Below are 11,556 nucleotides of genomic sequence, written 5' to 3'. Positions count from 1 at the left end.
AAACAAACAACTAGAACCCTCCAGGCCGAGTCTAGATTCACAATCACCGGGTTTCAACCCCAATAGATAATCCATCTTAGAATGGCAGTGTGATTGCTATATTACTTATTTCCCCAAAAGCTTAAAAAGGAACATCTCCACTTTTTTTTTATTTTTTATTTTTTTTTGTTGTTGTTGCTGTTTTTAGATATGTTCAACCAAGTATTCAATAACAAATACAGTCTATGCTGACGACACAATTTCTGGCAGAACATTAGTGGGCCAATCTGTGTACAAGTTTTCAAAGCAAAACCAATAACTTGTTCCAGTTAAATAAACCTAACTCTTTACAATTCAAGCACAATTAACTTTGCAGCTCTTTGAGCTAATTTATCTGAGAGTCTAGAGTATTTTATCACGTTTTCAGTTAATATGGTTTTATTATTATTGGAATTTTTTTTTTTTGAAAAACAAAAATTTTTTTGTGTGTGTGTGTGTGGGGGGGGGGATGTACTTAACATAAAAAGCAAAAGAAAACTGCACATTCTTAAGACTCTGGGTTATATAAAGAAATCATAAATATGATAAATATAATCAATCACTTTAAACACAAACATTAAATACACAACTATATATATATATTTTTTTTTTTTCACTTGCTATAACAGCATAGCTTGGTCTAATTTGTTTCAGGCATTGAAATAATTCATCTTGACTTTTTTTTTTTTCATTAATATGTCTTTATTCATATTATATATAACCCCCATATTTTCATTGCTGATTTAAATTTTTCCATTTGAAATAAAGAAAGGACAAGAGAAAAGGGAACACACCAAATTTCACTAAAATGATATTACAGCAGATATATTTAGGGAAAAAAAAAAAAAAAACACTGCAGTTGCAACAATCAAACACACTTTGGTAGCATATCTTGAAACTGGTAATCACTTTATTATACTATACCATCTTATATGCAACTTCTTGAGCCTGTTAAACTTATGTATTCTGGGAGCTGCCACACTACATTCTACTCCTTAGCAGCAATAGCATTAATGATGCAAGTGGTCTATGAGCAGAACTAGAAGAAAAGTCCAAATGGACAAAATGATTCCAGAGTGAAACCAACTTGTCGCTATATTAACACATATATCAATCTTTAAAGCTTACCTTATTTTTCCCACTCTTTAATACTGCATTTAAACTATTGAGTTTCATATGAAATGAATATGCCACATTAACTCAAACTTCAAATGAGTACAGTAAACATTTTAATGAAAACATTACCAACATGTAAGAACTACTCCCTTAAAAAATTTATGGGGTGCCCAGTTTAGTTACATTACCCCACAGAATCATGGAAGCTTCCAAAACTCATATGAAGATCGTGACACCAACAAGAACTCTCCTAGTGGAGATGACATTCAATTCTTGCCTTTGCATTTGACAAACTTTGTACAAAATTGTTTTTTTTTTTTAAATTTTTTTTTAACATCAACAGTCATATGTGCTTCATACCTAAAAACATTGCAACTTTTAAACTTACATCTGCTGGGTTAATTCCCTGAAGAACAGCAACAGTTTCTCTCTTCTAACAACATATTAAACATATTTTATTTGGTGCAAAACAAGGTCAACAATAGTCCTTTTTACTTCAAAACTTGATACATAATTAGAAAATCATTTAGGAAAAATACAGACATACTGTGGTTGGTAGGTAGTATCAATGTTATAATAATGTATATATATATTATCAAAACAATATTTATACTTGGATCATCTTTGTCAGCCTAATCAGAAAGAAAACTATTAATATTTGTCATTTAAAAATGAAATCTGTAACTAAACCCTTCAATTCTGCATTAATATGTGAAATAATGAAGAATTTAATACAACCTTATACTGGCAATATTGTAATTAAGTAATCAAGTATTGAATGCAAAAAGTTCTACTGAATCACAAAGCAGTATACATCAAAGTGCTTCCAATTAAAAAGGCTCAACGATTTTCCTGATACTGTATGTGAATAGCAGTGGTAAATCATCGGGGCCTATAATGTAATAGCAGAGCACTGTATTCCTAAAGTTGCCACTTGAAGAAAAGGGGGGAATATTAGACAAAAGACATTTAGTTAAAAAAAAAAAAAAAAAGTCATGGCAAAATCAGTTTGAAAACCTCTCACCGGTAACCAACATATACAGCCATCAAGGCTAGACGCAGAGTTTCATCAGTGCAACATAGGTAAATCCCTTTTTTTTTTTTTTTTTTTTGCTTTTTTTTGCTTTTTTTTTTTTTTTTTTTTTTCCACCGGGAACATACAACAGCACCTACAACCACCAGGAGGACATTCCAAAACTGCAAAGAACTTGAACACATTTTCTTGTACTACTACAGTCTTTGTACAGTTGATTTTTTGCTGGGATGGCACAATGGCACTACAGCTTCATTTACCCCCTGCTGCTGACTTTTCAGACAGTTCTTTCATCTTGTCTACATAGTCTGCAAATATATCTCGAAAGCGTACCCAGGATTTCTCTGGAATGGTGATGGCAGTTCGCAGATTACTTTTAACCTAGAAGTTAAAAATAAAGAAACCTAAAATATTACTAACTGTAATGCTAAGACCAAACTGTTTGTTGCATCTGAACACGCAATAAGTTATTAATGTAAAATCTTGAAAAGTATCACATTATTAGTACAAATTAAGAGTTGGTAATCAAAAACCCAACAATGCTAACTTGTTAAAATTTTCATTCAATGTTTTTCAATTTTTCTTTTTCTAATTCAACACTCATTGAATTTTTGATTCTTTATCAGAAAAGGCAAGGATGAAGACTACTTGAAATTCCAAAAGTAAGGCACTTAAAGCATTGCAAGTATTTAAAAGGTAGTGTGAGATATGATTTTAAAGGTCATCCTGAGCTTCTTCAATATATTTAAATATACTGAAGTTTCTGTATGTGTGTGTGTGTGTGCGTGCACGCACACACACGCACACACACACACCAAAATTAACCCTAGTGGGCCCACTCTATCCAAGAAGTAGTTATGGATGCATGGAGTTAATTTTGGGAGTCATTTATTTAAGCAGTAATTTTTTTTTTTATTTTATAGAATTTTCCCAGGAAATCTGCAAAAAAAAAAGAGAAACATTTTTAAATTTGACAAAAAGCAGATTTAATTACTTGGTTTTTTGCTTAATTAATTCTTATTTATAAAACTATACTTCAACATGGGAAGATTAGACACAAGTTTTGAAGAATCACCTTGTCAGTGATAGCAGTATCTCCCTATTATTCCATATAGTCAAGTACAGACTCCTCATTCATCAAAGTGGGATTAACACTCTAACGGAGCTTAATGATTTTGTAATAACTGAGAGCGAAGTGGAGGAGAAATTGTTGAAGTTAAACATAAGAATGGCACCTGAGGTGGATGGGATCTATCCAGTTATATTAAAAAGGTGGCAAAAGAAGTAAGCAAACCCTTAGCCATAATTATGAGAGAATCCTTGGACTTAGGGCTTCCCACAAACTGGAGATATGCAAATGTATCCCTGATTCACAAAGGGGGATCAAAGGGTGACACAAGTAATTACAGTCCTGTTAATTTAACTTCTGTTCTGGGGAAAATAATGGAGTCACTGGTTAAAGAAGCATTACAGGATCATCTAGACAAGACTGCAGTAATAATTCAGACACAGCATGGGTTTGTTAAGGGGAAGTCTTGTCTAACCAATTTGATTGGATACTATGGTGTGGTCACAAAGGAAATGGATGCAAAAAATAATTTTGATATAATATACTTGGATTTCAGGAAAGCTTTTGATACTGTAGCACATGGAAGAGTGCTGTACAAATTGGAGCAGTATGGTAGTAAGGGCAAGTTGCTACAATGGATGAAAGGGTGGTTGAGTGGGAGATGACCAAGAGTGGTAATCAATGAACACTGCTCTTCATGGACTAATGTTATTAGTGGAGTCCTCCGGGGTTCGGTGTTGTGCCCATTGTTGTTTTGTACATTTATCAATGATATTGATGAAGGTATATCGGGCTTAATGTGCAAGTTTGAAGATGATACAAAGTTGGCAAAGTGATGCAAAGGTTGGCAGGGTTGTTAATGACAGTATGCTACTGCAGCAACAGGATCTAGAAAAGCTGGGCAGATGGGCTGAGAAGTGTTGTCTGGAGACTAAGCACCTGTGAGGTGATTTGATTGAGGTGTATAAGGGCTTGATTGGTTTTAGCAGGCTCAATGCTGATGGGATTCCTTGTCTTGCTCAGATTACAAACCTGAGTGGTCAAATTCAAATCGAGGAAAGACAGGTGTAGAATAGGTATGTAGAAATTTGCCTTTAGCAGCAGTTAGTTGATTGTTGGAACAAACTTCCATCTGTTGTTGTGGAAGTTGATAGTTTAAATAAATTCAAGGAAGAACTGCACAAACTTTTAGAGCAAATAGATGTGTGAAATGGATTTTTTTTTTTGGCTGATGCTGTATAAGCTTGCTTTCTTGCATCATATTATTTGTTATTTGTTTTTTTTTTTTTTTTTTTTTTTAGGAGCATTAGCAACTAAGGCCATATTGCTCCAGGGATATGTGGTGGTCATTCCCTGACCTTTCCACATCCCCCGTATTTGGTGGTCACGGGCTCGAACCCCAGTCTAATCAAGAAGCATGTGCTACGCACTGCCGCTCCTGCCCACCTGGCTATGGAGGCGCCTTTGCATCATATGCCTCTGCTAATGCTAACACACTCGTTGTAGAGACCCGGATAATAGGAGATAATATATTTCTCTAGATTAATAATATTGTACAACATTATTATTACATGTTATTAATTATCAGCAGAAAAAGGGAAGGTCCCCCCCTTACTTAGTCGTGATAAGACTTCATTTCACTGCATATTCAGGAAATTCCTTATCGCTTTTCCACTCTTATTATTTTTGTTTTTAATGGAGATTCACTTCATACTAATAATTCATTTTTATTTTTCTCATAAAGATTTTCCAAACCAAACTGGAATGTTAATCAGTAGCAGATTTTGTTTGCCTCTAGAAAAATCCACGTTTTCAGCTGGTATCAGTTCTTAAAATTTTGATATAAATTTCAGCACATTTTGTCACAGCATGAGTTTGTAGTACATAAGTGCAAACGACTTCAGATTCAAGCAAACCTCAAACTTTTAAACAAAAACTTGTTTGACTTTAAACAATCAACAAAACTGCAACTAATTTAAACAACTCTGGCCTTTATATTGTGATAAATCAAAACATAACAGATTAATGCAAGCAGGGGCCAATGACAGACTATTAAAGATATGAGGTATATATAGCATGTCATTATACTACATTCCCCCAGCACAGAAGAAAAGAAGTTCAAGCAATGAAACAGACAACCACAAGACAGTGTAAGATAGCTGAATCCCAGGTATTCTATACACAAAACTAAAATATAAATTATGGAAGTCAGACATGGGTGCTTTGTGCCTGCTGAGGTTATTGGTATTGGTATTGGTATGGTTATTTCTGGCGCAAGGGCTACTTAGGCCATATTGCGCCTATAAACGAGGTGAGGATTTCACGGTGTCTGTAAAAAACAGTTAGAGACAATTATACAGATTTATGCGTTTTAAGAAGCAGAAAAATTCCGGGAGATTTGCATCATTACCTATGAACTGTTGGAGTGTCAAAGGTTGTTGGAGATTACTGTATGAAGCTTTTCGGGCATCAGTGTATAAGGTACATTCAACGAGTATGTGCTTTATTGTGAGAACGGAGTTGCAGTGCATACACTGCGGAGGATCATTCCCTGTAAGAAGAAAAATATGGGTGAGCTGACTGTGCCCGATCCGGGCTCTGGCCAGGATGACTTCTTCTTTTCTGTTTACAGAAAAACTGGAAACCCATAACTGTGGTTCAGGTTTTATTTCACGGAGTTTGTTATTCAGTTGAGATTGCCATAGAAGAGTCCATTGTTCTTTGCATGTATTTCTTATATGGGATCTGTAGTCCATATATGGGACATAGTAACCTGGTGATGCTATGTTGGATGAATGTTTGGCTGCATAGTCTGCTTTTTCATTCCCTGATATCCCAGTGTGACTTGGGATCCAGCAAAATATGACAACTTGTTGGTGATCATGGATATGCATTAGTTGAGATTTTATAGATTTTATTAAGGGATGTGTTGTTGAGGAGGAATTTTGCAAGGCCAAGATTGAACTCTGTGAGTCACTATATATTACACTTTTTTGGATGGACAGGTGGAGAATGTTTTCTAAGGCAAGCTTGATAGCATATAATTCAGCTGTATAACTGCCGCATTCGATGGGAAGTGAAACAGAGATAGTGTTAAAGGGAAAGACAGCTGCAGCACCGACTTTACTACCAGACTTTGATCCATCAGTGTATACTTGCGTAAAATTTTGGTAATTTTGTGTGTGAGCGGCATGCAGTTGCTGTATATTGGTATTTGCAAGCGAATGTTTTCCCCAGTTTAAGAAATAGCTGTCACAGGATGCTTTAATATAGGACCATGGAGGATCTGAACTGGTCAGATCATGAAGGATTTTGTCCAGATGTATATTCCAATTTTGTGATAGTTCCTGTAATCTGATGCCAGCAGGTCGAACTGCTCTAGGTTTATTTCTGTAGTACATTGAGAACTGTGGGTTGTTAAGTATTGGCCAATTGGGGTGAGAAGGCAGACTTTGAATTTTGGCTGCATAGTTCAAAAGTAACATCTTTCTCCTGAGGCTGAGCGGAGGTTCATGGGCTTCGACATAAAGACTTTGCACTGGCGATGTTCTATAGGCGCCTACAGCAATTCTGAGGGCAGAATGTTGAATGGGGGCAAGACGTGCTAGCACGCTTTCCCTAGCTGAATCATACACCGGGGCGCCATAATCAAGGCGAGATCTGATCAGGGCTCTGTACAAGTGAAGTAAGGTGTACCGATCTGCACCCCATGATGTAGAAGAGATAATTCTTAGTAAATTCATTTTTTTCTGGCAAGCAGTCCTTAGATGTGTGATATATTCTAAGAAGTTCAGTTTATTATCAAAAATTAAACCAAGGAGACGAATGCTATTCACCACTGTGATGGGATGATTTGTTAGTTGTATCTCTGGATCTGGATGCATCTTTCGTTTATTACAAAAGTGAATGACTCTAGATTTCTGATAGGATAATCGGTAACCATTGTGTATCATCCATAACTCAATGTTATTTATAGATGTTTGCAGCTGCCTTTCGATAAAGCTCATGTTTTGCGAGCTGCAAGACACAGTCAAATCATCAGCATAGAGGTAAGAGTTTACAGCTTTTGGAATATTTTTTGTCATCTGATTTATTCTAATTGCAAATAAGGTTGCACTGAGTACAGAGCCCTGCGGGACTCCTTCTTCTTGTATGAATGTTTGCGAAAGTACTTGCCGATAGCGAACTTGAAATGTCCTGTGTTGTAGGAAATTCTGTATGAAGTACGGTAAGTGTCCTCTCAGGTCCAGGGAATGAAGATCTTTCAGGATACCAAACCGCCAAGTGGTGTCAAAAGCCTTCTCTATGTCGAGACATACCATTACTAGATGTTTGTTTTGGATAAACGCATTCCTGATGTCTGTTTCCGCTTTGATCATGAGATCTAGAGATGATCGGTGTTTTCGGAAACCAAATTGATTGTCAGAGATAATATTTTGGGAATCAAGATACCACGTTAGTCGACGGTGTATCATTTTTTCTATGGTTTTACTTAGGCAGCTTGTGAGCGAAATGGGTCTGTAATTGTTCGGAATAGAATGATCTTTCCCTGGTTTGGGTATCGCCAGTACAAAAGCATGACGCCAGAGGCTGGGGAAGGAATGCTCCATAAATATGCGATTGTAGAAGGTCAGTAGCGAAGATAATGATTTATTGTCTAGATGTTGTAACATTATGTAGTATATTCCATCCGGGCCAGCAGCACTGTTTTTAGCGGTGGATAAAGCTTCTTGAAGTTCTACCAAAGTAAGTGGTGTATTGTATTGGAAAGAGGATGTAGTTCTAAAATTCGGATGGGATTTTTCTGCTACAGCTTTAATCTTTTGAAATGATGGATCATATGCCGTAGAGTCAGACAACTGTGAAAATACCGTCCCTAGAGCATTTGCAATCTCTGCAGGAGTGGATAGCTCCTGTCCATTCACGGTGAAAAGTGGGGACGACAAAGGGGGAAATTTACCATTTAATTGTCTTATTTTCCTCCAAATAATTCTTACATCAGTATTTTTATTAATTGTAGTTGCGAATTGAACCCAAGAGTCTCTTTTTGCTTTCTTTCTAATATGACGGGCTTTAGCTCTAATTTTCTTGTAATTTATAAGATTAGTGGTGGTAGGATGTTTGCGGAATAAATTCCATGCACGGTTTTTGTCTTTTTTTATATTCTTACAATCCTCGTTCCACCAATAATTTCTGTTTCTACGAATGCTTGACTTTGATTGCGGAATGGCGGTGGATGCAGCTGCTAGAATCTGTTTTGTAATATGGTCGGCAACTGTGTCAATCGGATGAGATTTGATGATCTGATTGTCGAAGGATACGTTAGTGGTATACTTTGCCCAGTCTGCCTTGGAAAATTTCCATTTTGTGTGAGTTTCTGAAGGTATGCAGTGTGAAGTTTCAATTTTACATATTATAGGGTAGTGGTCACTATTGAGTGGATCATCCAGAGCTGTCCACTGGATACTAGGGAAAAGGATTGGAGAGCAGATAGAGAGATCTATTGAAGAGACTGTTCCTGTTGGGAGGTGGAGGTAAGTTGGCGAACCAGTATTTAATATGGTTAGATTCCGTCTTTCAATAAGCATTTCGATGATTTTTCCCCGTCCGTCTGTATTGGAAGAACCCCACAATGGATGGTGTCCATTGAAGTCACCCAATAAGCAGAAAGGGGTTGGCAACTGCTGAATGAGATCTTCAAGTTCATGTATGGTACAAGGGCGACTGGGTGGCAGGTAGATTGAAGCAAGTGTTAGGGTAACGCCAATGGCTATTCGTGTGGCAACAATTTCAACATTGGTTTGTAACTGAATGCGTTTGCAGGGTACTCTTCCATCTATAAGTATCGCTACCCCTCCGTGAGCATTATTAGTAGCAGGTCTGTCTTGCCGAAAGAGAGTGTAATTTTTTATCGAAGTAGACACCTGAGGTGTTAAATATGTCTCTTGTAAACAGATTCCAATTGGTTTATAACGCTTAATTATCTCATGGATGTCGTCGATATTGCTGCGAAAGCCTCTACAGTTCCATTGGATGATGTTTTTCATTGTTTGGATTTAAATGAGGAAGCTGTGTCTGTCTGCTTTTTGGAAGTCTGTTTCTGTCGGTCAATTTTTATTTTGTCTCTCTTTGAAAATATTGGTCTGGCGTCTATTACATCTTCTGGATGAATTTCCAGAATGGTTTCCGTTTCTTCATGAGAGCAAGTCTCATTCGTGTCCATGAAGAAAGATTCAGCATGCTGCTTGTTACCGGGATCAGAGTTTTCTGTTTGACTAGATCTTACAGGAGTTGTAAGAGTAACAGGAGGTATCGTGACTGGTGTGTTATTAGATCTATTAGAAGTCTGTTGCTTTGAGGACTGAGGTACAGTAGAGAGTAAAGTTCGAGCCCATTCAGAAATAGAGATGCTTGGCGGGATTGATGTATCTGTTTGAACTGATATTGAGTGAAATTTTTGAGCAGCGTCGGCATATGTACGTTTTGGCATCGGTATTAGTTGCTGTAATTGTTTTCTGGCTTCGGAAAATGAGACTTTCTTTTCTATCTTGTATTTTTGAATTTTCTTCTCGTATTTCCACTGATCGCATGTTTTTGAGAAAGCTGGGTGATTGCCTTTACAATTAGGGCAAAGTGAGGACTGCGATTTACAATCAGCTTGGGCATGTTCCTTCGATCCACAGTTAGGGCATACGGCATCGCCTCTACAGACAGTTTGGGAATGTCCAAATTTTTGACATTTATAGCACCTTAGCGGGTTTGGGATATACGGGCGAATGCGGCAGTTCAAATACCCGGCTTTTACTGATGATGGTAGGTTGGGTGAGCTAAATGTCAGTATGATACTGCGAGTTGGAATAAGTTCGCCATCTTTCTTAATCATGATTCTCTTCGCTTGTATGACCTTCTGATCCTGCAATTCGTTGACAATTTCCTCTTCTGAAACATTCATTAGGTCCCATTCTGAGATAACACCCTTGGAGGTATTGAGTGTTGCGTGTGGTGACACCTTAACAGGGATTCCATTGAATGTTGTGAGCTTGAGAAGGTACTCTGAGTGTTTAGAGCTTGTAGTCTCAACCAACAGGTCACCAGATTTGAGACGGCGCACCATTTTGGGGGAACCTGCTACATTTTCCAGACACTTTTGTATGAGGAATGGCGATAGATTGCCTAGGGCCTGGTTCGCTAAGGAATGCAGGATCAGGAAACTCGGATGTTCTATTAGGGAATCATCCGTCTTCAGTCTCTTTCGGTTGGTTTTGTCATCATTAGGTTGGTGCAAATCCTTTGAATTTGGATTTGCTGTCTGAATCGGGGGAAAGTTTTCAAAGTCCATGTTTTGCTCCTTTTGGCCCTGGGGGTTTGCTTTACCACCCAGGTTTCCGGCCCCGCCACGGGGAGGCAGGAGCAGTGCCACAAGGTGACCAAGCGGCTGGGTTAGGAAGTTAGTATTAATATAAAGAGAAACAGAAAGGTGGTTTTCCTTCCTGGGCCTTTGCCTACTTCTTGTAGTGCGAAAGAGCTACTTTAATCGAGAAATCAAGAAAAACGGTTGTTGAAACAAAAATAGAATCTATTCGCTGAAAATCTCTTTAGGAAAAAACGCTTTTACAGACGCACTAGAATCGCTTGGCCACGGAACGCTTGGCACCCGGGGCCTGCTGAGGTTAGCTTCCAAATACTGACTTTCAAAAAGCCAGAGATTGGGTAATTGTAAGCAGCTATTTTTTTAACTCAATTTTTTAAAACTTTTGGCTTGAAATTAATTTCCACTAATTGGTTGATGCTTGAAATTAAATTTCATGTTAAAAGTAACATGTACATTTTATATTAAAAATATTGCCACTTCATTGTTAAACAGTACAATATTCTTTCAAATATTACCTTAGCTAGGAATTTACTGTCTGTAGACTTTTGTTTTAATTGTCTGTTCAGCCAAGTAAAGCAAACTTGTGTGCATCTGTTAGCCATCTAAGTTTGCTTTCTGTGTGTGTGTGTGTGTGCGTGTGTGTGTGTGAGAGAGAGAGAGAGAGAGAGCGAGAGAGAGAGAGAGAGAGAGGTTTGGTTTGGTTTTGGTTTTTTTTGGCGCATTAGCTTCTATGGCTATAATGAGAGAGAGAGAGAGATATGGACTATGAGTTGAATCTCAAAAATATAACAAAAGTGGAGGAGCTTCCCTTAGAAGCAGATGTTTACATAAGAAAGGTATGCTCAATATGTAGGCTTGTTAATATAACCTTTCCCCATCTACATAACGTTTTCATCTCCAGTTATATGTTTCAAAACTTTTGTTAGTATTCACATGATCCAGCCAAGG

The 11,556-nt window shown here is 37.4% G+C and overlaps 1 protein-coding gene across 1 annotated transcript in view; it reads right to left on the bottom strand.

Annotated features, from left to right (window-relative positions):
* Window positions 1-2,110: 2,110 nt before the first annotated feature.
* LOC150087054 (transcriptional regulator protein Pur-beta-like) overlaps window positions 2,111-11,556 on the bottom strand; it is a 459,340-nt gene continuing 449,894 nt past the window's right edge. The window contains exon 7 of the mRNA XM_090372917.1: window positions 2,111-2,548. Coding sequence (XP_090229043.1) covers window positions 2,420-2,548 — 129 coding nt within the window. The 3' untranslated portion in view covers window positions 2,111-2,419. The remainder of the gene's footprint in view (window positions 2,549-11,556) is intronic.

The sequence above is a fragment of the Mastigoproctus giganteus genome, chromosome 4 (genome assembly GCF_048544385.1).
Source record: "Mastigoproctus giganteus isolate SK-2022 chromosome 4, ASM4854438v1, whole genome shotgun sequence".
Lineage (NCBI taxonomy): Eukaryota > Metazoa > Arthropoda > Arachnida > Uropygi > Thelyphonidae > Mastigoproctus > Mastigoproctus giganteus.
The sequence above is the reverse complement of the archived record's forward strand: the minus strand, read 5'-3'. Positions and strand labels throughout refer to the sequence as shown.